Source organism: Stenella coeruleoalba (genome assembly GCF_951394435.1).
Source record: "Stenella coeruleoalba genome assembly, chromosome: 16".
NCBI lineage: Eukaryota > Metazoa > Chordata > Mammalia > Artiodactyla > Delphinidae > Stenella > Stenella coeruleoalba.
The window spans coordinates 62,866,415-62,891,857 of NC_137162.1; the positions used below are offsets into that span (position 1 = coordinate 62,866,415).

The 25,443-nt window shown below is 36.6% G+C and overlaps 1 protein-coding gene across 3 annotated transcripts; it reads right to left on the minus strand.

The window, feature by feature from the left end:
* Positions 1 to 25,279, minus strand: VPS26A (VPS26 retromer complex component A; the record flags this gene model as incomplete). 3 transcript variants are annotated; one of them, XM_079899302.1, is made up of 10 exons in its annotated part: positions 1 to 1,740; positions 4,495 to 4,637; positions 6,597 to 6,665; positions 10,090 to 10,196; positions 11,843 to 12,007; positions 12,644 to 12,800; positions 13,913 to 13,988; positions 20,439 to 20,588; positions 22,524 to 23,017; positions 25,169 to 25,196. In XM_079899302.1, the coding sequence occupies 8 exons, from the start codon at positions 20,514 to 20,516 to the stop codon at positions 1,627 to 1,629; spliced, it is 909 nt and encodes a 302-aa protein (XP_079755428.1). In that variant the 3' UTR covers positions 1 to 1,626. The 3 variants fall into 3 exon arrangements, with proteins under 3 accessions (XP_079755428.1, XP_079755427.1, XP_079755429.1); XM_079899301.1 differs by lacking the exon at positions 22,524 to 23,017 and having other exon boundaries at positions 25,169 to 25,279; XM_079899303.1 differs by lacking the exons at positions 22,524 to 23,017; positions 25,169 to 25,196 and adding an exon at positions 24,818 to 24,919.
* Between the last annotated feature and the right edge of the window lie 164 nt (positions 25,280 to 25,443).

The following is a 25,443-nucleotide window of genomic DNA, read 5'->3' on the forward strand; positions in this document are numbered from 1 at the left end:
CTCAGTATGTTTCAAATTCTTTATTATACATCATGGTTGCACAATTTGAGGCTGGTTAAATACAATTGTTTTTCAATTTTTCTTTGAATATTTTCCAGATTACTACATGCAAGTGACCATGAAAATATTTGGCATTTTAAAATTTTGAAACTCTGAACAGGCACTTACATGAAGGAAAACATTACCATTCACAGATATCCACATTTAAAATAGATGCTCCAGCACATGGTACCTGGAACCTTTTGCCAGTTAAGAAGTTGGTTACTGACCATTTTTCAAAGTGCCATAGTAGTAAAACAGGCTTAAAGAAATGTAATTTGGGTTACTTAGCTTACCCATAAAGTAAGGTTAACTGACAAGACTTGCACTGAAGTGTATAAAAAAATATTGGTACAAAAACCAATGAACCGTAAGTGAAAGTAGTTTCACACAACAGGCTTCATTTTAGTTCCTACACCCCACATTTAGTGTATTTGCGATCAGACCCCATGCATAGCATAAAAACAGATGACTACAACCTTCTTTTTCAGAGGCTTTGAACAATACTTGAATTTAATATTAAAAAAATTTAAACAGAGTGGATGAACTGGTTTAAATTTGAGTTTGAACTAGTCAACTTTCCAATTTAACAAACATGAAATTGTCGAGATTTGGGTAACTACATACTTCACCAGTTCTCCTGAGTCCCCCATCCTCAAATTTTCCCCTGAAAAGGGAAGAGAATATTTGCAAGAAAATTATATTTGCATATATGTGCTAAAAAGATTCCTTAAATCAAAAAAATTTTTTTCAAAGTATTTATGGAAAAATTATATAGTTTTAACAAACTAAAATGCCAACACAGAGTCAACTCCACATTGCAGAAAACATACCGTGGTACCTATCTGATAGTAGTAGCAAAATGGTTACTTAATATGGTACCCCCCCCAAAAAAAGCTGCAATGACATGCCACATAATCTCTTATGGAAAAAAATTTAATATTCACATCACAGAAGACTTCAAAGAGAACAAAATTCAGGAAGCCATGAAATGGTAGACTCAGAGGCACCTACAACGAAACACTCATATGCATTTCTCAAACACGTATGGAAAAACAAAAATGTAGTTTTCAAAAATATTGAGATGCCATGTTTTAAATCTTTGCAGGATTAAGGGCCACTCAGGTTTTTCTAATTTTATTTGAACACAAAATGTTTAATTTTTTGCGTGTAGAGAATAAGAGGTAATCATTAGCATGAAAAAGGAGAATAAAAGAATTTGTAATCAACATTATGCAGAAAGAAAGCAAAATTACAAATACCAACCTACTCACATGAAAATCTTTAATGTTTATGCTGATGTACAGCTGAGTGCTTATCATTAAATGAAAGTGTGTGGTTAAAAAAACAACAACACGGCAGTTTAAGAAAGTTCCAGTGTTTCAAAGAAAGCACTTTTTAAATGTATATACATGAATAACATTTAGTTATGTCATAAAATAAACTCAGCACTGTAAGATAAAGGAAGACTATCATAAATGGGGTTTTGGCCTTTTCCCCGCCCTACACACTGCGACCACCTTTAACCTGCCGAACTTCAATCTCAACAGATATAGGAGTTTTTTTCTTTTTTTTCTCCTATTCAGTTCACATTTCAGGCTGCTCAGCAGATGCCTGCGATTCTGGCGATTCAAATCGCTGGTGAAAGTTTGTTCTCTGTTTCCTCAGTTTTTCAGGAGCTTTTCTCCACAAAATTATCTCCTAGAAGACAAATGCAAGACAACAAATTAATGTCCTCATATTATTCCTTATATTTTCACCATAGAAATAATGCCACTTCAATTTTAACCATAACAAAACTAACTTCTTCCCTACAAAAGCCCTCCTCTTTCTTTATTGACTCACCTTCTTCCAATTCTAATCTTGGGCCTCCCCTTCTGGCAACTCTGCTCCCACCAGCACCCATGCATGCCACCACCATGAATCCAATCTGGCACAAAGTCCTAGCTATTACTGCTTTAAAGAATTCCTAAAATCTACCTTTTGTTTGTTGTTCCACTGCCCTTATCCAAATTCAAGCCCTTGTCACTTCAACCTTAGATACTAAAATAGCTTCCTGGTAGATGGCTCTCCCTCCCTTGCCTGATACCCCTTTCTAAGCTATCCTTCCTATCACTTCCAGATTAGTCTAAAACATTGCTTGGATGACTCTTCCAATAGTTCTCAGTTCCTCCAGGATAAATCTCCAACCTGGCATTCAAGCCCTCCATAACCTTTATCCAATTTATCAACATCACTCTCTTCCCTACCTAGACCCCAGTACCCCACCAGCCAAACTGGGTTACTCTCTGCATCTAACGCACTTCAAATTAAACTTTCCCTCCATCTTCCCCTTGATATTCTTCAAATCCCTCTTCCTCTGCCTATCTAAGTCTCACCCTAACCAATACATCCTGAGATCTCTTCTCTTCTAAATTCTTAAAATTACTTGCTTCATAAAGTCATGGCAGGCTGTTTGTTTTTTAACCAACATAGCAGAATTTAAACATCCAAATGAATGCCCGTGGGAAGCATATACTACTCAATAGGGCCACAATATGTAATTGATTTGGAAATTGTAAATTTCATATAATCTAATTTGAAATTATAAATCACCTATGTTTAATTATACAGCATTATGGCAGCATTAGCAGAGTAACTTTTCTCTCTTCCCAATTACTGTCAAAGTATTACTTAAGTTTTCTGTTAATTATACACACTCTCTCTTTCCACATATCGGCAATGTGAGGGCCTTGAGGACAAACCATGTTTAAAAAGGTAGCTTTTGTATTCATCACAGTACTCAACACAGAATAATTTCCTTTTTTTTTCCAGAATAATTTCTTATTTAGTTTTGAACACTCAACTGACATTCAAATATTTATTAATCTGATTCCGAATACAGAAGACCATTCTAATCACTATTTTTTATTCAAAATTCACCAAAGGCTTTTAATTGATTTTCAAATGAGAACAAGTTTTATGATAAACATCTTATATTAAAAAAGTATTAGGGGTGGGCTTCCCTGGTGGCGCAGTGGTTGAGAGTCCGCCTGCCGATGCAGGGGACGCGGGTTCGTGCCCTGGTCTGGGAAGATCCCACATGCCGCGGAGCGGCTGGGCCCGTGAGCCATGGCCGCTAAGCCTGTGCGTCTGGAGCCTGTGCTCCACAACGGGAGAGGCCACACAGTGAGAGGCCCGCGTACAGTGCAAAAAAAAAAAAAAAAAAAAAAAGTATTAGGGGGCTTCCCTGGTGGCGCAGTGGTTGAGAGTCCGCCTGCCGATGCAGAAGACGCGGGTTCGTGCCCCGGTCCGGGAAGATCCCACATGCCACAGAGCAGCTGGGCCCGTGAGCCATGGCCGCTGAGACTGCGCGTCCGGAGCCTGTGCTCCGCAACGGGAGAGGCCCACATACCGCAAAAAAAAAAAAAAAGAAAGAAAGTATTAGGGACTTCCCTGGTGGCACAGTGGTTAAGAATACACCTGCCAATGCAGGGGACATGGGTTCAATCCTTGGTCCGGGAAGATACCACATGCCGTGGAGCAACTAAAGCCCGTGAACCACAACTACTGAGCCTGTGCTCTAGAGCCCACGAGCCGCAACACGCCTGGAGCCCACATGCCTAGAGCCTGTGCTCCGCAAGAAGAGAAGCCACTGCAATGAGAAGCCCGCGCACCACAACGAAGAGTAGCCCCCGCTTGCCACAACTAGAGAAAGTCCGCACACAGCAACAAAGACCCAATGCAGCCATAGATTTAAAAAAAAAGTATTAGATTTGGGTCATCTCAAAAACATTTATAAGAAGATTGTTTAATTATGGAAAAATGGAAACCCCCAAATCCATCAAGTTGATGCAGTCATTAAAAGTGATAAAGGAAATCTTTGTTGATAAAGGAAAGCTATTCAAGATACTATTGACTGAAAAAACAAATTAAAGATCAATATGCATAATAATGATCTAAAAGCACATATACAAATTTGTCTAGAAAACTAATCACAATGGTGGTGGAATTTTTGTTGACCTTTTACTTCATTGTTTTTTATTGCCTGATTTTTTTTTTAAAACAAATAGCAGGTATTGTTTTTATAAAAAAACAAAGGTTTCAAGAGAAAAATAAAAGCCTTGCCAGGGACCTCCCTGGTGGTCCAGTGGTTAAGACTCGTCACTTCCACTGCAGGGGCCGCGGGTTCGATCCTTGGCAGGGGAACTAAGATGCCGCATGCCACAAAATTAAATTTAAAAAAAACAAAACAAAACAAAAAAAAGCCCTGCCAAATTATAGCCCATTCTGGAGTCCTGCAGAATGACCGGGAAGAGATGGATTACAACATAGTTCCATTCATGCTTACTTCTATAACATACTGTCAGTGTTTTCACTTACTTAGAAACCCCCACTTGCTCAGTACAATAAAGCTTAGAAAAATGTGTTTTTGGAATTGCCACAGAACAAAATAACATCTGGGTGGCACCATACCTGCTGCTTGAAGTACCTCCTGTCTTCCTCATCAACAAGGACTAGATTCAAAAAGTACCTTACTGAAAATTTTTTGTTCACATCTCTCATTGTTGGAGTTGGGTCATAGCCTGCTAAAAACAGTCTTATTGGAATTGATTCACCTGAAAGAAAAGCAATTTCCATTTAATTCTAAAGGATGATTAAATATATCAATAGTTACATAACACCTAAAACTAAGCATCATAGAGAAGACATTAATGCTTCAGTTCCTCACAAGACAGCAGCATAACAAAAGCTTTAGACGGGTTTCTCAGCCTTGACACTATTGACATTTTAGGCCCGATAATTCTTTGTCATGGATAAGGTCCTATGCACTGTATGAAGTTCAGCAGCATTCCTGGCCTCTACCCACAAGATGCCAGTAGCAGTCCCCAAATATGATAACCAAAAATGTCTCCAGGCATTGCCAAATGTCCCCTGGGGAGGGGGGACCAAAATTGCCCCTAGATGAGAACCACTGCTCTAGAGCCAAAATGCCTGGATTTGAATCCCAACTCCAGCCAAGTCACTTAACCATCTGTTTCATCTGTACCATAATTTCTAATCATGTGTATAAATTCTTGAATACTTATTACTAATTCACCCAAAGCAACAAACATGTTTAGAATGATGACATTCCTTCATTAGCAATGAAGCAATAGCAAAAAGATTGCTATTCAGATTCTCATGGCTTCTCTTTTTCTAAGAATAATTATTTGCATATTCTGCTTTGAATCCTTTTTATGTAATAGTTTTCTTATGTATATCTATTTCCTTAAAGATGTACAACCCATCACTTTACATAAAAATTTGTGGCTGCTGGAATTTTACAAAGTTATGTTGCATAACACAAGAGTACACACACAAGAGTCCTGGAGTCAGAAACCCCTGGACTCAAACTCCAACTGTGCAATGACTAGATATTGAAGGAAACCAGAATATGTCACCGAAAAATATTCCTCTTTGACATACAGATTATTTTGAGCTGAAGGCAATTAAGCAGCAGTAAAATCAGAAAAGAATCCCCTGTTCTGCCTAAAGGCAGGATATAAATTCTCCTTTTACTGAAGACAGCCTTTTTTCAGGCCGGGGATGGCACCAGAGGAACCTGCAAACAAGCCTACTCCATTGGTTTTCTCCCACATATTTACCTGCCCGTAGTTTGCCGCCCTGGGAAGCCTAAACTGCTTTCCTTTGCCCAGTCATTTCTCTCCAAATTTATTGTTCTTTTGAAGATGCTATATAGGCTGAAATTCTAAGTCACAGCTTTGAGTTACTTTTTTGTTGAGGTTTCTCCTGGGTGATGTGTACTGCATGCATTAATCAACTGTTTTTCTCTTATTGATCTTTTTGTTAAAGAATTCCAGCTGAAAATCTGAGACGGGTAGAGGGAAAGTTCTGCCTCCCCTACAGTATATCACCTTTAACAAGTTTTTTACCTCTACATCTCAGTTTCATGTATAAAATAAGGGTTACCACTACCTAACTCAAAGTGTGGTAGGGAACTTGACAGCGCCTGAGAATACAATGCCTCATCTATAGTTGGTACTCAGTAAATGGTAACTACTCTTTGAAGTAATTACTAACAGAGTAAGAAAAACCCAAAGACATAAATTTAAAATGATAAATACTGGCTTCATTGTCTTAGACACTGAAAATTATCTACTAAGGGAACTGCTTATTTTCTTGAGGGCTATATAAGAACTCCAAAATCCCACAATGAATACTTAATTATACTGCACCTTATGTTCAGCATGAGTAAAAAAGATTTACAGAGAGAAACTACTGTAACAAAAGGTAATTAAAATATTATAAATTCAGAACTAGGGAAGAGATATCCATAAATGTCTCTTCTAAATTCTAAATTTAAACTGAGTAAAAAATTAAACCTTATTTCAAACTAGAAAGTACTACTATAGTCTTCTCAGCATTTATACAAAGATAATCTTAAAAATCATTGTAAGAATCGTTTTAAGAATTCACAGATATATTCACACTGAATAAATACTTTCAAACTAATCTGCCATGAACAGTGCTATCTGCACTACCTGTAACTTAAAAGTAAATGAAAAGTGTATTACCTTTTACTGGTGCACCATCCATTATTTCATATTTAGCGATTGTTTCTGTTTCTGTTGTGGTACTGGGTCCTAGTGCAATAATGTAAATGATATTAATTTAAATACTGCTAGAATATGATCTCCAGACTTATACCTTCTTCCTATTTTCTGACTACATTATTTTAGTACTAATTTACTTTCCCCTTTTGTGAAAATGTTGATCATTCTTTTCTATTTCTTGATCTACACTTACTTACCACCCAACTGAAGATCGCACTCCCTTCCTCCCGAAGTAATTCAATAGACTCTTGAAAAACTGCAGGGGCTGGGGCGCTTGACCGTACACACAGGAAAACGTGTGTATAATTTATAGTCCGTTCTCTGTATCCTCCACTCCTCCCTATCCACGGTTCCTCCCTATCTGTGGATTCAACCAACTGCAGATCATGTAGTAGTGTAATATTTACTACTGAAAAAAATCTGCTATAAGTAGACCCATGCAGTTCAAACCTCATGTTATTCAAGGGTCAACTGTATACAGTTCAGAAATAATCTTCACAGACTTCCTTCTATCATTTCTAATATCTGCTAAAATAGAAACTATCAATGCATAGCAGTGCACTGACATGCTAGTTTTCTCTGCAACACCCAAAATGTTTTCTCTTGTTAACTTTAACATAGACAAAACATCAAAGTGAATACCTGACATACATACAGTTCTTTTAAAAAGTCAATGAGATAAGTTTAAAAGGTACACTAAAACACAGTAATGATCCCAATGTTGTGAAATATACAATATGCAAAGGCTAAGGTCTGTTCTGGATTATGAGTACAAATTATTTTTTATTTAAAATTTTCCAGAACTGAATATAATTTTTATAACTAGAAAAAAATGTTTAAATAAACAATTTCTTTTTAAACAACAAATGGGAACCTGAAGTTTGGTTTTAATATCTTTAAATCACTTTAACTTTTTTTTTAATATTTTTTTCCCAGTCTGTGGCTTGTCTTTTTATTCTCTAAACCATAGACAGTTTTTCTTTTTTTTTAATTAATTAATTAATTTTATTTTTGGCTGCCTTGGGTCTTCGTTGCTGTGCACGGGCCTTCTCTAATTGCGGCGAGTGGGGGCTACTCTTCATTGAGATGCGCAAGCTTCTCATTGCTGTGGCTTCTCTTGTTGGGGAGTGCGGGCTCTAGGCGCGCAGGCTTCAGTAGTTGTGGCATGCAGGCTCAGTAGTCGTCGCGCACGGGCTTAGTTGCTCTGAGGCATGTGGAATCTTCCAGGACCAGGGCTCTAACTCACATCTGAGCGTTGGCAGGAGGATTCTTAACCACTGTGCCACCAGGGAAGTCCCTAATCACTTTAACTTTTATTAGCAGGTGAAAAATGGAGATTAAGAAATTACAGATATTTAAAATCATGACTACCAATTATAAATTCTTAAAAAGTGTTGTCTAAAATTCTTTTTAGCAGAAAACCAGCAAAGTTAAAGGGAACAAACTAAATCTAAATATTAATTAAAATCAGGGAATTCCCTGATGGTCCAGCGCTTAGGACTTTGCACTTCCGCTGCAGGGGGCACAGGTTTGATCCCTGATCAGAGAACTAAGATCCCACAAGCCACATGGCGTGGCCAAAAAAATAATAATAATTAAAATTAAAAAGCAGTTATGGGGCTTCCCTGGTGGTGCAGTGGTTGAGAGTCCGCCTGCCGATGCAGGGGACATGGGTTCGTGATCCAGTCCGGGAAGATCCCACATGCCGCGGAGCAGCTGGGCCCGTGAGCCATGGCCGCTGAGCCTGCGCTCCGCAACGGGAGAGGCCACAACAGTGAGAGGCCCCTGTACCGCCAAAAAAAAAAAAAAAAAAGCAGTTATGAACCAATAGAAGATTTGGGGGCAACTGGTCAGCTATCTGGAGAAAAGTAAAGTTGGATCCATAGCTGATCTCTTACATCAGGACAAATTCCAAATGAATTAAAAGTTTAATTAATTAATTTAATTTAATTTTAATTAATTAAAATTCCTAAACTATAGTGTATTACTTTAGTAGAATCAAGCACAGAAAATTTTTAGAACCTCAGTGTAAAAAAGGCCTTTCTAACTGTGGTATAAAACCCAGAATCCATAAGAGTAAAAACTGATAAATCTGACTTACATAAACATCAAGAACTTCTAGATGGCAAAAACCACCATAAGCAAGACAAACTGGGGAAATTTTGCTGCTCTTAATACAGAAAGAGGGGGACTTCCCTGGTGGTGCAGTGGTTGAGAATCCACCTGTCAATGCAGAGGACATGGGTTCGATCCCTGGTCCAGGAAGATCCCACATGCCATGGAGCAACTAACCCCGTGCACCACAACTACTGAGCCTGCGCCCTAGAGCCCGTGAGCCACAACTACTGAGCCCACATGCTGCAACTACTGAAGCCCATGTGCCTAGAGCCCATGCTCCGCAACAAGAGAAGCCACCATAATGAAAAGCCTGTGCACCACAATGAAGAGTATCCCCCGCTCGCGGCAACTAGAGAAAGCCTGCACGCAGCAGCGAAGACCCAATGCAGCCAAAAAAGAAAAAAAAAACAGAAGAAAAAGGGATTGATTTTCCTAATATATAAAGAGTTTCTACACATCAAAAGGAAAAGACTAATAATCCAATAGAGATGGGGCAAAGGATATGGATAGGTGGTTTACAGAAAAGAAATACAAATGGCTTTTATACACATGAAAAGATGCTCACCCTCACTCAGATGAGAAAAATGAATTAAACTTTTCCCCCACCCATGAGATCAGCTAAAAGTTTTGTAACATCATGCTTATGAGAATACAGGGAGAAAGAGGCACCCTCCTACATTCATTGCTGGTAGTAATGCAAACTGGTACAGTCCATAAAGAGGAGAAACTGATATGAATTGAAATTACAAATGAATATACCGTTGGAAACAGCAATTCCACTTCTAAGATTTTATCTTGCACACAAACCAACACATATGTGAAATAATATTATTAACTAAAGCATTGTTCATAATAGCAAAAGACTAGAAACAACCTGTTATGTCCACCAATAGCTAGTACACCCATTGAATGGAATACTGTAAGAAAGATGAGGAAGTGTTCCACACATTGATATGTAAAGAACTCTAAAGTATGTATTGTATATAACCACTTAACTAAAAAAAGGGGGAGGGTGTAATGTAGAGGCACTTGCAGGTATATGGATAAATACTTAAAGGATTTTAAAACTTACAAACATATCACCTATGAGTAGCTGGAGTACATAAACAGGACACTTTTTACTGTATAATCGTTCACACTTTATTTTTGAACGATGTGAATTTATTATGTATTCAAAAATTAATTTTTTAAAAACATAAATGAATAACTCACTGCCAGCAATATTAAGTATCAAAGTTAGTCTCCAAGGTGGATATTTATTTTAAGTTTAAACAATATTTTAAGATTTCAAAATTTCAACTAAAATGAATTTCAGTTCAAATACTCTTCAACTTACCAATTCCCGTGATCTCTTTTTTTATCAGTTGTAACTCCATATGTTGGATTTTTATTCTTACTAATAAGAAGTAAATTTTTCCAACAATCACATCCTTTAAATGATACCTTTGGGGAAAGAGTATTTGTCACTTACTAAATATCAGTTTACAAAACAAACAAAAGGAGTGAAATATGTCCTGAAAGGATTTATTAGGTATCTGTAGGATAATTACTATTTAAGAATACCATTCTGACCATTCATGTGTTTAATGTTCTTTTTTGAAAAAAGTACTCATCGTTTTACTATAAAAATAAGGAAGCAAAGTTTACTTGACCATCGATACACCTCAGAGGGAAGAATTAGCCTGATTAATTGTTGGTCCCTACGTAGAGGTTAACTTAGTTTCCAAAGAGCTTAAGCATGGAAAATTAAGATTTTTATGCCTGAAAATTTTTATTTGGTGTATGAAGATGTTTTGAACATTAAAAACTCTACACATGGGTTTAGTGTCAGTATTACTCCAAGTGCTAGAATAGTGCAGCTAACAAATCACCTGGCCACAAAGAGAGACTCCATAAATTGAGTTTGTTGCTGTAATACCTACTAATCAAAGACTTTTCCAGGGACCTTGAAATAACATGGTAGCAAACCTAGGAATTCCTGTAATTCCCAGAGGGTTTTTTTTTTTAAACTTCTCCCAGGTTTGATCTCAAAATAATATCCCAAGAGTTGATTAATGCAATTATGTTAGTCTGAAAGGAGGCTTCCAGTGACAAGTTTTAGGTCCTAAACTATCTAATAATTTTATCAACAATATAATTTAAGACGCTGAACACGTGTGTATCACAATTTCAGTGATATAAACTGAGACATGACAAGTAATAAAAATGATGTAACAGAAGAGTGCACAGGAAGGGGACAAAAGAATGAACATCCATTTCTTCAACAATAAACTTTAGTGAAAAATAAATAAATAAAAGAGAAAACCTATAAATTAAAAGAGATTTAAGAATAAAAAAACAAATGTAGTGTGTTTGGATCCACTGGATTTGAGCAAGTCTCCTTTGGATACTGATTTGAACAAACCATACGGCGACAAAACATTTATGAGTAAATTAGGGAAAAGTGAACACTGACTAAATATGTGACGAGGTTAAGAAATTATTAATATTGTTAGATATATACTTTGGTATATGTTTGAAATTTTCCATAATAAAGCTTTAAAAGGCATTAATAAATAAAATAAGAGCCCATTTCTGAAAATGTACAACATATATAAACATATATACCCCCTCCCATGAAAAGATATACATGAGGATTTAATAGTGGTTAAGTAGTAATGGTGAAAATATGTGGTATTTTTACTTCCTTTGACTTTTCTACACTGTCAATTTTTTTAATAATAAAAATGTATTGCTCATGTAGTCAGAAAAAGAGCATTTTTGCTTATTTTTAAAGAGATGACCAGCTAAAATGATCTCAAGACAAGAAGATAAATTTTTTGAGACATAGGATTAGATGCCTTCTGAGATGGTGAGATCCTCTATAAAAAATGGTCAATTACCAGGAATAGAATAATAAAGACGTCTGCGCTGAGTCAGAAACAAAACTAAATTCCTAAAGTTTCTTTCAGCTCAGAGATTCTGTTGGTCTGTTAACATCAGATTAATGTTGATTCTATCCTTACCTTGACCAATTTACAAAGACATAAAAGGTTTATTTCTTAATTTTCCCTGAACATTTATGTTATCTGTTTGTGAAAGGTACTTACTTTGATTTATTATATTCAAATTCTATGTGTAGACAATCTTCAATGCCCACTTCCATCTTAATAGAATTGTTGACATCAGGATAGGTAGCAAGCTGGTGAACAATAAGATCATATTCTTTTACCAAGTCTGTCAGTCTTCTTACTATCGTCACTTTAAGGAAATACCTACAAAATTAATGGAGAGGACAAGTTAAATCTCCTGTGATATATCTCAGTGTTTTAAATAAGCAAACATTAACTGCAACTCCTCTTTCTCTGCTGGAACTCCTTAGGGATCAATTTACTCCATTTACTTCATGAAGAAGTTTTAATTTTTAAATAAATGCCCCCACCATAGAAAAAATACAAAGTTCAATTTTAAGAATAGTGTACATACTTTTTAGATCAATTTGAAGCACCATCATCAAGCCTACTTGAGGACATCTCTCTAGATCACTGCTTTTTGTTTGTTTTTTCTTTTTTTCTAGATCACTTCTTAACCATACACTAAATGAGATTCATTGGGAAACTAATAGATTTAGAGAGTAATTCCATTTACAGGACAAATGAAGTACCTAAGAACGATTCATACAGGGAAGTGTATGACTAAAACTTCTCATAATAGGATTCTCTAAAACTACAGAAGGCTCTTACTACATCAGATGAGCATTACCCAGAAAAAAAAAAAAAATTTTGACAGAATTTAAAAAATCTTAAGCCTTCCAGTCCAAAATTATAATTAGACGTTCTAATAAGACATTCAATAGTAGTCATTACTTTCTGGTTTTGATTCTGTCTACAGTTTCTGATACACGTTCATACCTTAAACGGACATTGGCACCGATGTAAGATTCATATGGCTTTTCAACTTGCATAAATTCAAAATCATAACTTCTGCTCTGAGTCAGTTCTCCAGGTAAGGCTAGTTCTTTCACTAGGTTTACAAATTCGTGAGTATTACTCTTGTCATTGAAAAGTTCTAAGAAATTTTAAAAAGCAAAAAGACCAATTATATTTAATACCCATCTCATTAAAACTCAAACTTCTACTTCCAAAGCAAATAATTTTTACAAAAAGAATTAGTTGGATTTGCCTCCACTTTAAATACTAGAGCTATGATCTAAATTCCATTATCTTTCTCACTATTATGCTCCACTTAGGCATAAAAAAATTCAAGCAGCATAGCAAAATGAAAATTTCTATTATAAAAAAATGAATTCATTCCTTTAATGCATTTAGGGTTTGCCCAGTATGAAGCTGTTTTAACAGACATATTTCCAGCAATTATTTGAACTTCCTCCCTTCTAGGCAAAAAATGTATTGTCTTGTTTTGCTTTAGTTAGGCAAATATATTACCTTGATAAAACTATAATACGCAAAAGACTAAAATCAACTATCAGTTAATTACTATAATTTGCCCCTTAAATATAATCTCATCCAAAATAGACATGTAAATAAATATCCACCCATTCCAATTTTGATACTTTAAAAATGTACAATAAAACTTAGAAAGCTAGGACCTATTTTCTTTTCTCTTTTCCGAATCTGCAGTACCAAAAGATTTATACAGTTTAACTCCTACTAAATCAAGAATGTCTCTGAAATACACATATGGAAACATACACAAGTTGATCTAAGTCAAAAAGAAATTACACTTTTCCTTTTCACATGGAATTTTCTATTGACAAGTGAGTCTGGCTACAGGTACACACTAAGTTAGGAAGACAAATGGCATGGGTAATTAGAAAGTGAAGGATGAAGGTGACACTGCTAATTGTGAATAAACCTGGTGAAAAATGTAGGCAGATGGAAATTTCAGTGAGTAAACTAATTTACTTGAATTATTTTTCAAGGCTGGTAGCTTACATAACTCCTTTCACTTTTAGTAATTAAGTTTAATCACAAATAAAGGCAGGATTAGTCAAATATCATTTAATACAATTAAAAGAAACATGATTTAATATTTATAAAATAAATCCTCTTTTATTACGCAAAATCAATTCCTTCTTTCCATAAAGCTAAGTGCCAAATTAAACTCTCTTCAAACTCAGTTATCAAAGAAAAAAAAAGTAATACTATTTTAAAACTCACCAATTTGACCTACAAATTCAATTCTAATTCCTTGGTGCTCTAGCCTCTTTCCAGATTGCTTAAAGGCTATGTTTACCTGCCAAAACATGAAATTGTAAGAGATGTTAACAATCCTTTTCGGGCCTACTAGCAGATTGCTTCCAGATGAATACAATGTATAAATATTTCAGGTATTCATTTCTGAAGTCTGAGACACCACCACATACCTAGATCCTACCTAGACCTTATAGCGCCAGAGAAGGTAAAACCTACTCATATACAATCAGTAATGAACCTCTTACTTATACGTACACTTAAAGCATCTTCTTTGTTAGTAAGGAATCCTTCTTTACAGCTGGAGAACTATAAAGACTCAATAAAAGGGAAAACTTTCAACTATTCAAATATGTTTTCAGGTCAAATAGTTAAATTCTACAACAGCATTTTAATGTAAGGTTATTACTAATTCTAAGAACTGATCTTAAAGATCACTTTCAGCCTTTTATAACCAACAATATATTGTTATAATTCCTGATCTTAAAAGCAATGCTTATTGCCCTGAGTCTGCTACTCATCCTAAAAACAGAATGTCTAAAGATTTAAATTTTGAGTATGATTATCTTACGTACTTTTCAAATTAAATATATAATCTAAAATCCCTAAATTCATATGTGCCAAATGGAAACCTTAATTTTAAACATTTTAATTTGACAAAATATCTATAAAGTACATACATATTAAAAACAAAACTCGAAACATTTAAGGATTAGCTAACATACCAAAAAGCATACTTCCGGGTTTATTCTTTACTATAAAAAATATGGGTAGCATGACTCTTAAAAGCTTTTCTTACAAATAGTGTTTTCAAAAGACAACAGAAATTAAGGACCAATAAAAACCGAAGTTCAGTTACTTCTGTCTGTAAACTACATAATTAAAATATTCATGCTTCTATATCTTCCATATATCTGTGACCAGGATGAGTTAGTTACCTGCCTTCCAAATTAATATCTCAGAAAAACAAGTAAATAATTAAACAAATTGTAGTACATCATATGATGGAGTATAATTAAAGTATAAAAATAATAAGGTCAAAGAATATTTAATGATGTGGGAAGATGTGCATGGTATGTCACATGAAGGAAGCATGGTCAAACTGTATACAAGTATAATGCCAATTATATTTTTTAAACTACAGAAAAAACTCTTAACAGGAGTTACTTCTGGAATGTATGCTTATGGGTAATTTTGTTTCCTTCTCTGTAGCTTTTTTTGACAGACGGCAATTAAATTTAACTTTAAAAAGTATATGCTTCAGGAGTCCCAAGACAATTCAATGGGGAAAGAATATTCTTTTCAACAAATAATGCTGGAACAACTCAATCTCAACATACAAAAAATGAAATTGGATCCCTACCTTGCACCATATACAAATATTAACTCAAAATGGATAAAAGACCTAAATGTAAGAGCTACAGTTACAAAACTCTTAGAAGAAAACATAGGTGTAAATTTTAGTACTTCAAGACACCACCAAGAAAGTGAAAAGACAACTCACAGAAATAGAGAAAATATTTGCAAAACATAACTGACAAAAGACTTGTATCTAGAGTATATAAAGAACTCTTACAACTCAACAATCAAAAGACAAATAACCCAATTAAAAATGGTCAAAGGATATATACAGACTTTTCTCCAAAAGAGTTATACAAACAGCAATAAGCACATGAAAAGATGCTCAATATTATTCATCATTAGGGGAAATGCAAATCAAAACCATTATGACCACTTCTCACCCACTAAGATGGCAATAAAAAATACAGACAATAATAAGTATTGCCAAGAATGTGAAGAAACTGGAACCCTCATACATTGCTGAAGAGAATATAAAATGGTGCAGCTGCATTGGAAAAGCCTGGCAGTTCCCTTAAAAGTTAAACATAGAGTTAACGTATGACCCAGCAATTCCATTCCTAAGTATACACACCAGAGAAATGAAAACACACAGTCACACAAAAACTTAACACACAAATGTACAGCAATATTCATAACAGTCAACAAATAGAAACCCAAATATCCTCAACTGAAATGTCCTCAACTGATGAATGGATGAAGTGTGGTACATCCATATACTACACAGATATATACTGAAATATTATTCCGCCATAGAAAAGAATGGTGTTTTGATACATGCTGCAACATGAATGAACCTTGAAAACATTATGCTACATGAAATGAGGCAGACACAAAAAGACAAATCTTATATGACCACTTATATGAAATAGAACAGGCTCAGAACAAGCAAATTTATAGGAAAAAAAGTAGACTAGAGGGACTTACTTCCCTGGTGGAGCAGTGGTTAAGAATCCGCCTGCCAATGCAGGAGACACCAGTTTGAGCCCTGGTCCAGGAAGATCCCACATGCACGCAGCAACCCCATGTGCCACAACTACTGAGCCTGCACTCTAGAGCCCGTGAGCCACAACTACTGAGCCTGCATGCCACAACTACTGAAGTCCATGCACCTAGAGCCCGTGCACCACAAGAGAAGCGACCACAAAAAAAAAAAAAAAAGAAGCCACCACAATGAGAAGCCCACGCACCGCAACAGAGAGTAGCCCCCCCTCGCCGCAACTACAGAAAGCCTGTGAGCAGCAACGAAGACCCAACGCAGACAAAAATAAATAAATAAATAAACTTATTTTTTTAAAAAAGTAGGCTAGAGGTATCCATGGACTGGGAGAAAAGGGAAAAGAGTAGTTATTGCTTGATGGGTACAAAGTTTCTGTTTGGGGTGATGAACAAAACTATTTTAAAATAGTGGTGACGGGGGCTTCCCTGGTGGCACAGTGGTTGAGAATCCACCTGCCAATGCAGGGGACACAGGTATGAGCCCTGGTCCAGGAAGATCCCACGTGCCGCGGAGCAACTAAGCCCATGTGCCACAACTACTGAGCCTGCGCTCTAGAGTCCGGGAGCCACAACTACTGAGCCCACGTGCTACAACTACTGAAGTGCTACAACTACTGAAGCCCGTGCACCCTAGAGCCCTTGCTCTGCCACAAGAGAAGCCGCTGCAATGAGAAGGCCATGCACTGCATCAAAAAGGAGGCCCTGCTCCACAACTAGAGAGAGCCCGAGCACAGCAATGAAGACCCAATACAGCCAAAAATAAATAAATAAAATAAATTTATAAAAAAAAAAAGGTGATGATTACACAACACTGTGAATGTGATTAATGCCACTGAATTAGACACATAAAAATGGTTAATATGGTAAATTTTACTATATATATTTTTTACCAAAATTTTTTTAAAAAGGAATAAACCTTGAAGACATCATGCTGAGTAGAAGAAGCCAAACACAAAAGGCCACATATTTTATGATTCCATTTATATGAAATGTCCAGAATAGGCAAATCCACAGAGAAAGAAAGTACATTTATAGATTAGTGGATGCTAGGTGTCTTAGTCCATTCGGGCTGCTATGACAAAATACCATAGACTAGGTGGCTTAAAAACAACATAAATTTATTGCTTACACTTCTGGAGGCTGTGAAGTTCAAGATCAAAGCGCCAGGAGATTTGGTGTCCGGGGAGAGCTTGCTTTCTGGTTCACAGACGGCTGTCTTTTCACTATGTCCTCACATGTCAGAAGGTGCACATGGGATTTCTCTGAGGACACTAATCCCATTCATGAGGGCTCTGCCCTCATGACCTAATCATCTCCCAATCCCCCCCAGCCCCACCCCCCCAATATATCACACTGGGGATTAGGTTTCAACACATGAATCTTATAAGGACACAAACATTCAGTTTATGGCACCAAGGGAGTTACTGCTAATGGTATGGTGTTTCTTCTGGAGTGATGAAAACCTTATGGAATTAGATAGTGGTGACAGTTGCACAACTCTGCAAATATAGTAAAAACCTCTGAACTGTACACTTTAGTAGGGTGAATTTTATGGTATGTGAATTACAACTCAATAAAGCTATCTTTAAAAAAAATGAAAAAAATAAAAAATGAAAGTATATGTCACAAATAAACCAATGGAACAGAACAGAGATGTTGAAACAGACTCATACAACCTCTGGCTGATGACAAAGGTGATGCTGCAGTGTAGTGGGTGAAAGGATGGCTTTTTCAATAAATGTCCTGGGTTAATAAGATATCCATGTGGGGAAAAAACAAACAAACAAGTAGCCTTGACTCCTATATCACAAAGACAAAATCAATTCCAAAAAACTGAAGATCTAAATGTGAAATGTAAAATTGTTTTAAATTATAGGAAAAACAGGAGAACATCTTCATGCCCATACGGTAGGCAAAGATATCTTAAACAGGTTACAAAAAGCACTAACATTTGTAGAGTATTAAAATTAAGAACTCCTGTTCATCCAACGATACCATTAAGATAGTGAAAAATCCAGCCAGAAAGATATTTATAATACATATGCAAAGGACTCTATATTGAGAAGCACGCATCAAGAACATACCAAAAAAAAAAAAAATCCTACACATCAATAAGAAAAAAAGTCAACTGAGTGTAAAAATGAGCCCAAAAAACTCCCCACCAAAACCCAAAGCCTTGAATAGGCATTTCACAAAGGACATCAAATAGCCAATAAATATATGAACAGTCACTCAACCTCATTAGATGTCAGGGAAATGGAAATTTACACATGTAGCGAGAAAATGAGAAGGTAAGATGACAAGCCATAAACTGGGAGAAAATATTTGCAGAAGCCACATCTGAGAAAAGGCTGTTTTCCAAAAAGGGCTGTTTCCGACTCTTAAAACTCAATAAGAAGAAAACAAACAACCCGAATGAAAATTAGGCAAAAGATTTGAACAAGCACTTCACCAAAAAAGATATATATTTGAAGATAAACATATGAAAAGATGTTCAACATCATATTATTAGGGAACTGCAAATTAAAACAATGAGATACCACTACAAAACTATTAGAATGGGCAAAATCTAGAACACTGACATCATCAAATGCTAGCTAGAATGTGGTACAACAGGAACTCTCATTCATTGCTGAAAATGGTAGTGCTACTTTGGAAAATAGTTTGGCAGTTTCTTACAGAACCAACACTATTTCCTTTACTCGTTTGACATGTTCCATCCTTTTAATGATTTTGTCTGCTCTCTTCCAGGCCTCTTCTCTTTCTCCCCATCATTTTAAAGGGACAGTAAAGTAGAAAAGCAAAAAATTTATTTCAAATATAACACTAAGACATCAGTAAGTAAACTGGCAAAGGACCAGAATAGACGATGCAGTAAAATAGCTAATAAACCTAAGTTCAACCTATCTAGTAACCAAAGAAATGCTATCAAAGAATAATATCATTTTTGCCTATAGAAATAGCAAAGATTAAAAAGTGACCATATTCAGTACTACCCTGAGTGAAACAAGGCATTAAGTGAACATGTGATTTGATGCAAATTCTCCAGGTTAATATGTATTGATACCCTTCAAATATTCATGTCTTTTGGTCCAGCAACTCACTTCCAGGAATTCATTCTAAGGAAGTAATCTTATCCTACAGAAATTTGGAGAAAAATTTATGTACTAAAGTTTTATAACTAAAAACATGCCTGTATTACTAAAGATACAGTGATATACTACAAGCAGTCTGAAAAATACAGTAGAAACTATTTAAATATCCAATAATAGGGAAAAGTTATGCTTAATATATTATACATACATTAACTAATGCAGAGAGACGAGGAGGAAACACATTCAAATTTTAACAGTGAATTATTTCCATATGATGGGAATATAGATAATTATTTTATTTCCCAAACGATCTACCATGTGTATGTATCACCTTAACAAGCAGGGGAGAGAAACTCTTAATATTTCAAAAATACTGAAAATAATTGAAAAATTATTTCAAATGTTTTATGACTTGATTTTATCTAGGATATTACCATTCTTCAGTATCACAAACTAATGAGTACTAATCATGTTTCATAAGGTATAAGAATAATCTTATACATCACTTGGTAAGGAAAAGGAGGAAAAAGTTAAACCACAGAAGGTATCATAAATGTATCTGACCATGCATGGACACGTTCCAAATGTACTTAAGTCCTCTACAGAGTATCAAGAAATGAGATCAACAGACACAATGACAGTAGTACAGACAGATAAGCTATAAAGAATGAGAAAGAAACTTTTAGAAAGGTATACTAGAGAATTATCCCCAATCTCCACAACTCAACTTTATGTTAAAGGAGAAACAAACTTTAAGTGGATCACAGCCCCACTGTAGAAAGTGTCTGAAGTTAAACAGATGCACATAGTCACAAACACACAAAATTTTCCACACAGTTTAATTTAGACTCTGCCCCTGTAACCCTTCCAGTTTAAGAATCTTTCCTGTAAATGTTCTATTGAATCAAGGATTTAACTGACCTTCTGAAAAAAATTTTCCATCTCTAATAAAATCATTCAAATTTAGATACAGCACAAGCCATTCTCATGACTAATTCTAATACGCTACAACTAGGTAATTCTCCAAACAAAATATTTACCTTCCCTGAAACAGATTCTCCATCATAGAAAAGATAGTGTTTTTCTACTTTGCCATCCTCAGTTTTCATTTCTGCCATTTTCCTGGTTTCCCCATCATTAAGGACAACATCGATCTCACAAATGGGACCAAAAAATCCTCCAAGAAAACTCTGAAATAAAAGGAAAATGTTCATAATTATGTTTTGTCAGTCACTACATTTCTAAATTCAAATTTAATTACCTATAACCTACAGTTAATCTATGAATTCACAAGGAAATAATAACTTATATCAAATACTACATCAAAACTAAAATTTCATACAATATGCATACAGTTAATGCTGTACTGTATGCTTAAAATTTTGCTGAGGATATATTTGTTATATGTTTTCTACCACAATAAAATTAAAAGACAAAAAAGAAAACAAATTTAAACACGCTATAATTTCAATCATTTCCATAGGTAACCACTATAAATAATCAAATAGTAACATATACCAAAGATCTAAAAGGACTACCCCAGTGGTCCAGTGGTTAAGACTCCCCGCTTCCACTACAGGGGATACAGGTTCAATCCCTGGTTGGGGAAGTTCTGCATGCATGCCGCGGGGCTACAAAATTAATCCTAACAACTGGATTTGAAAGGTTACCTTTAGTAATACATCTATGAGGTTCTTTCATTATACTGCTATAATGAAACTCATACAATCCCAATTACTCATGAGTTATTACAATGTACTAGTTATGGTAAAATCTACTGCTATATAAGTCTGAACAGCATGTGTTACACTGTGTAAGTAAGCCCTTGGAATAAAACTGGCTCTAATGGAGGAGACTAATTAAATTTCTGTAAATTTTGTGAATACCCAAAAGAAGTGAGCTAAAACTAGGCATGTTTGGTAAGACCAGCCCTCCCGCAGGAAGTTAGTATTGGTGCAGTAGCAAAATCTAGAGCAAGGAACTTGCGTTAAGGCTCAGTTCTGTCCTCAGGAGGACAGCAAACAAGCTAATGATCCTGCTAAGGCTATGTGGGTCATAGGATGATACTATGATCAAAGGAGATAGTGTTTTCCTAAATTCTGAGCTTGCTTCTTTGTTTTTTGGCAGTGCCACGCAGCTTGTGGGATCTTAGTTATAGAACTCGGGCCCTCGGCAGTGAAAGCTCAGAGTCCTAACCACTGGACGGCCGGGGAATTCCCACTTCTTTATTTTTATTAATCCTTTATTAACAAAAGGATTATAATTTCATGAAATCAACTCAAAGAATTGCCAGATTAGTACTTATGACATACTCCAAAGACATAACCAGCAAATTTTCCTTTTGGCAAGATGTTTTAACCTTTCCTGGCAATATTATAAATGACAAACAATTTTAATTAGAAAACTATTCTGAACTTAGAATGAAAAACATCAATGATAGGGCATGTGCACTGTCCCTTCCTAGTTAGCTTTCATACCCCAAGTTTTAAATTCAAAACTTGCTCAAAATGGTATACATTCTCGTAAGAGTTACAAATATGAGAATGTATAGCAGCTGAAAATCAGTTACTATTTATCAAGTATGTGCAAAGCACTGAGCCAGCAAAGCTGCGGGGGGGGGGGGGGGGCTGCTGTGGGAGGAGCAATTATGAAAGGGTAGAACATGACAGTCCAAAATTCGGGTTATAAAATAGAAGCAGGAAAATAAAATTTAATTTTCTCATTCCCCCTTAATATTCTTAGAGCTGGTTGCAGGAAAATGAGATTTGAAAACTATAAAAATTGTTTTACAAATGAAAGGAAATATTATGGTAACTTTTCCCACATACATATACTTAACACATACAGCTGAACTGGGATTTGAAAGTTGATATTAAAAGATCAAATAATCAAAAATAAAATAAAATCAAAATTGCCACTAATTAAAATGGTATAAAAGACTTAAAAGTCACATAAAACTTCACAATTAACAACAATTAGTAATTGTAAACAATAAGTTTTATTTTGACACTATATGTAAAAATGTAGGTCTTAGGCATTAAAAATATGTAAAAATTATGTGTTATCCTCTATTATTTTCTGTATGCATGAAGTATTTCATAACTAAAAATTAAAAATGGACTTACTTTTCAACACAATCAAAACACTAAGATTGGGAGAGATCAGAAGAAATAAAAAAAGCCTAGTGTAGCATATGCAGAAAAACAAAAGGTTGATGATAAACTACAGCACTTTAACACGGTTAAGTTAATGAGGCCATGAGAATTTAGCATTGGGTTAACATCCAGTTTTTTACACCAGGACACATCAAAAATGAACTAGTCTTGGTAAAAGCCTCCAGAAAATTGTGCATGTAGATAACAGAGAGAAAAATATCTGAGAAAAAAGTTTGTCTTGTTTTCCTTCTAGAAGGAGTTGAAAGAAAGATTCTCTACCCAAAGTCTTCTAGAGTTTTTATTTCTAAAAAAAAAAACAGAAGGGATTTCCCTGGCGGTCCAGTGGTTAGGGCTCTGCGCTGTCACTGCTGAGGGCGTGGGTTCAATCTCTGGTCTAAGATTCCACAAGCCGCATGGTGTGGCCAAATAAATAAATGAAGTTTTTATTTCAAGATGTGCATCTTCTGTATTTCAAACAAAAAGTCACAAAATTAAAATCTTCTTAAAATTATTCACAATCAAATTATAATACTTCCGATATATAAAGAGGAAAAAAATGGTCAGAATGGTGAAGACCAGAAGGAAAAGGAATAAAAGCTGTAAAGAGAGTTAGGATATATTAACATATACTTCTGCTGAAATTACAGAAGGCAGTTTTGAAATCATTTACGAGAAAGACTACCAAGTTCTTTTAGAAAAGATATCTTCAAGTGAGCATTCAAAATAGGGGATTTTCAGCAGCAATACTAGACAATATACAGGTTCAAACTCTTAGGTGGCCTTTAAATAACTAGAGGGCAATATATATGACTACTTAAATATTAGAGCAATTGTTCTCACAGTTTTCCAATCGTAGCGTAAACTACATATCACTGAATTTAGCTTAATTTAAGATTTTTCACATAATTTGTAAACCTAACACTGAGCATTACCATCTAGCAAAATTACACGTGTATATGTTAAAATACAAACTTTTTAGCCCTCACTGAAGAAATTTCACTACATCCAGTGGCTGTAAAGAAATGCAACTCAAGGTGAGGCAGAAGAGAGGCTCTCAAAATTTATTCACTTAGGGCATACACGAACAATGAAACAGCAAATTTTCATACATATATTATTACACTTGTGCCCATTTCAATGTTATAAAGCTTTACAATTGTGTTTGTTTCAAGAGTAACTTGAAAATAAAAATTGCTCTTGAACATAATTCAAAAGCTCATTAAAAGTAATAATTTTAAATGTAAGCAAAAGATAGGAGGGCCTTTTAAGTTTTCTTTGCCAATTATATTCAACTAAAGAAGGCTTCTTTAACTCCCTGACAAGGCAAGGTCCCCCAATACTTCCTTCTTATCACAACTGTAATGATTTGTTTCCACGTTAAACAAATAATTACACAAATAAATGTTTATCTCCCTCTGGATTGCAAGCTAGAAGAGAGCAAGGGCTGTTTCAGTCTTGCTCAGGGCCCCTGGGAGCACCTAAGTATTGTAATTATTTGTTTAAAAAAAAGAGGAAAAGGTTCCAAGTTTAAGAATGAACATGTCTGTCCTCTCTTTATAAATTAAAACAACTCGATTTCTGACTTTAAATGTATTTATTCAAAGTAACTTTTTTTTTTTTTTAAATAAACCTAGCTTGGTCTATAAGCCAAAAGTCTCAAGCAGTTTACGGAACCGGGTGAGCTTTGGGAAAGCAGGTACTATTAAGGAGAGCGCACAGTAGGCGCTCAACATAAGATTGCTAAGTGAACCGAGTAAATGAATACTACCATAAAATGAGCCAAGTGAGATCAAATCTAGAGAAGATCGCCAACACACACAAAGCTAAACGCCATCGCGCCCACGCTGGTGCTTCCCACTAACTGTGGTGAGAGTACTCAGATTTCCCTCCCTCCTCTGCTCCCTAGGCCATTTCAACATCCCAAAGCGGTAAGTTTCCAGAATGGCTTGGTGAGGGAAACGAGACCTAACGCTTAAAACAGCGCGCAAGAAACTACTGCCTTTTGCATTAAAAACGTCCTCCCCTCCAACGTCCTTCTCTTTTTCTCTCCCATTCTATAACTGTCAACATCAAGGCTGAACTAGGGTCAGGAAATCGCAGAGTATCACCGTATTCAGGCTAAAAAAATCACGGACTTTATCAAGCTCCCGATCAACACTGGAAGAGAGTGACCAAGTCCCCCCGAGTCCGGAACTGGGGGATTCTTGAGTCACCCCACCTGAAAGGAAGCGAGGCTGCCCGGGAGGAGCAGAGGGGCTGGCTACCTTGGAAGGGGAGGGGGTGGCGGGCCCCCGCAGAGGCGGGGTCCGAGTACCCAGCCAGGGCCCCCACAGCCGATCGAGGAACTCGGGCAGAGGCTCCGACATGGCCAGGAGAACGCGCCGCCACCCGCAGGTGCTCGGGCATCGCCGAGACCGGGAAAGGGCGGCGCAGCCCAATAGTCTCCGACCCCGCGGCGGCCAAACAGGCCTAACCCGGCCCCCCCGCCCTGCCCGCCTGCCCCCTCCAGCCGCTCCCCGCAGCCCCTCCCGCGACATCTGGCCCGCCGTTGGCCGTCCCACCGCGCGCTCCGGGGCGAGGGCTGCAAGCGAGCGCGCTGGCCGCCGCGCACTCACCATTGTCATCGCCGCCGCCGCGTGCCCCACACTTCACTCCTCTTTCCTCAGGAGAACTCCCAGCCCCAGCTCCCTCCGCCCAGCGTCTTCGTCACGTGACTTCGGGCAGCTCGCCGCACGTGACCCCTCCCTTCCCTTCCTCCCCTTCGCCCAGCACTGGCCCCCTCCGGGCCTCTCGCCCCGCCCCACTGGTCAGCCTGGCGCTCCGAGGAGAGGCCGTTTGGAGGCGGGGCCTCGTGCTCCACCCCACGGCGGAGGGGTGGGGTCACTGAGTG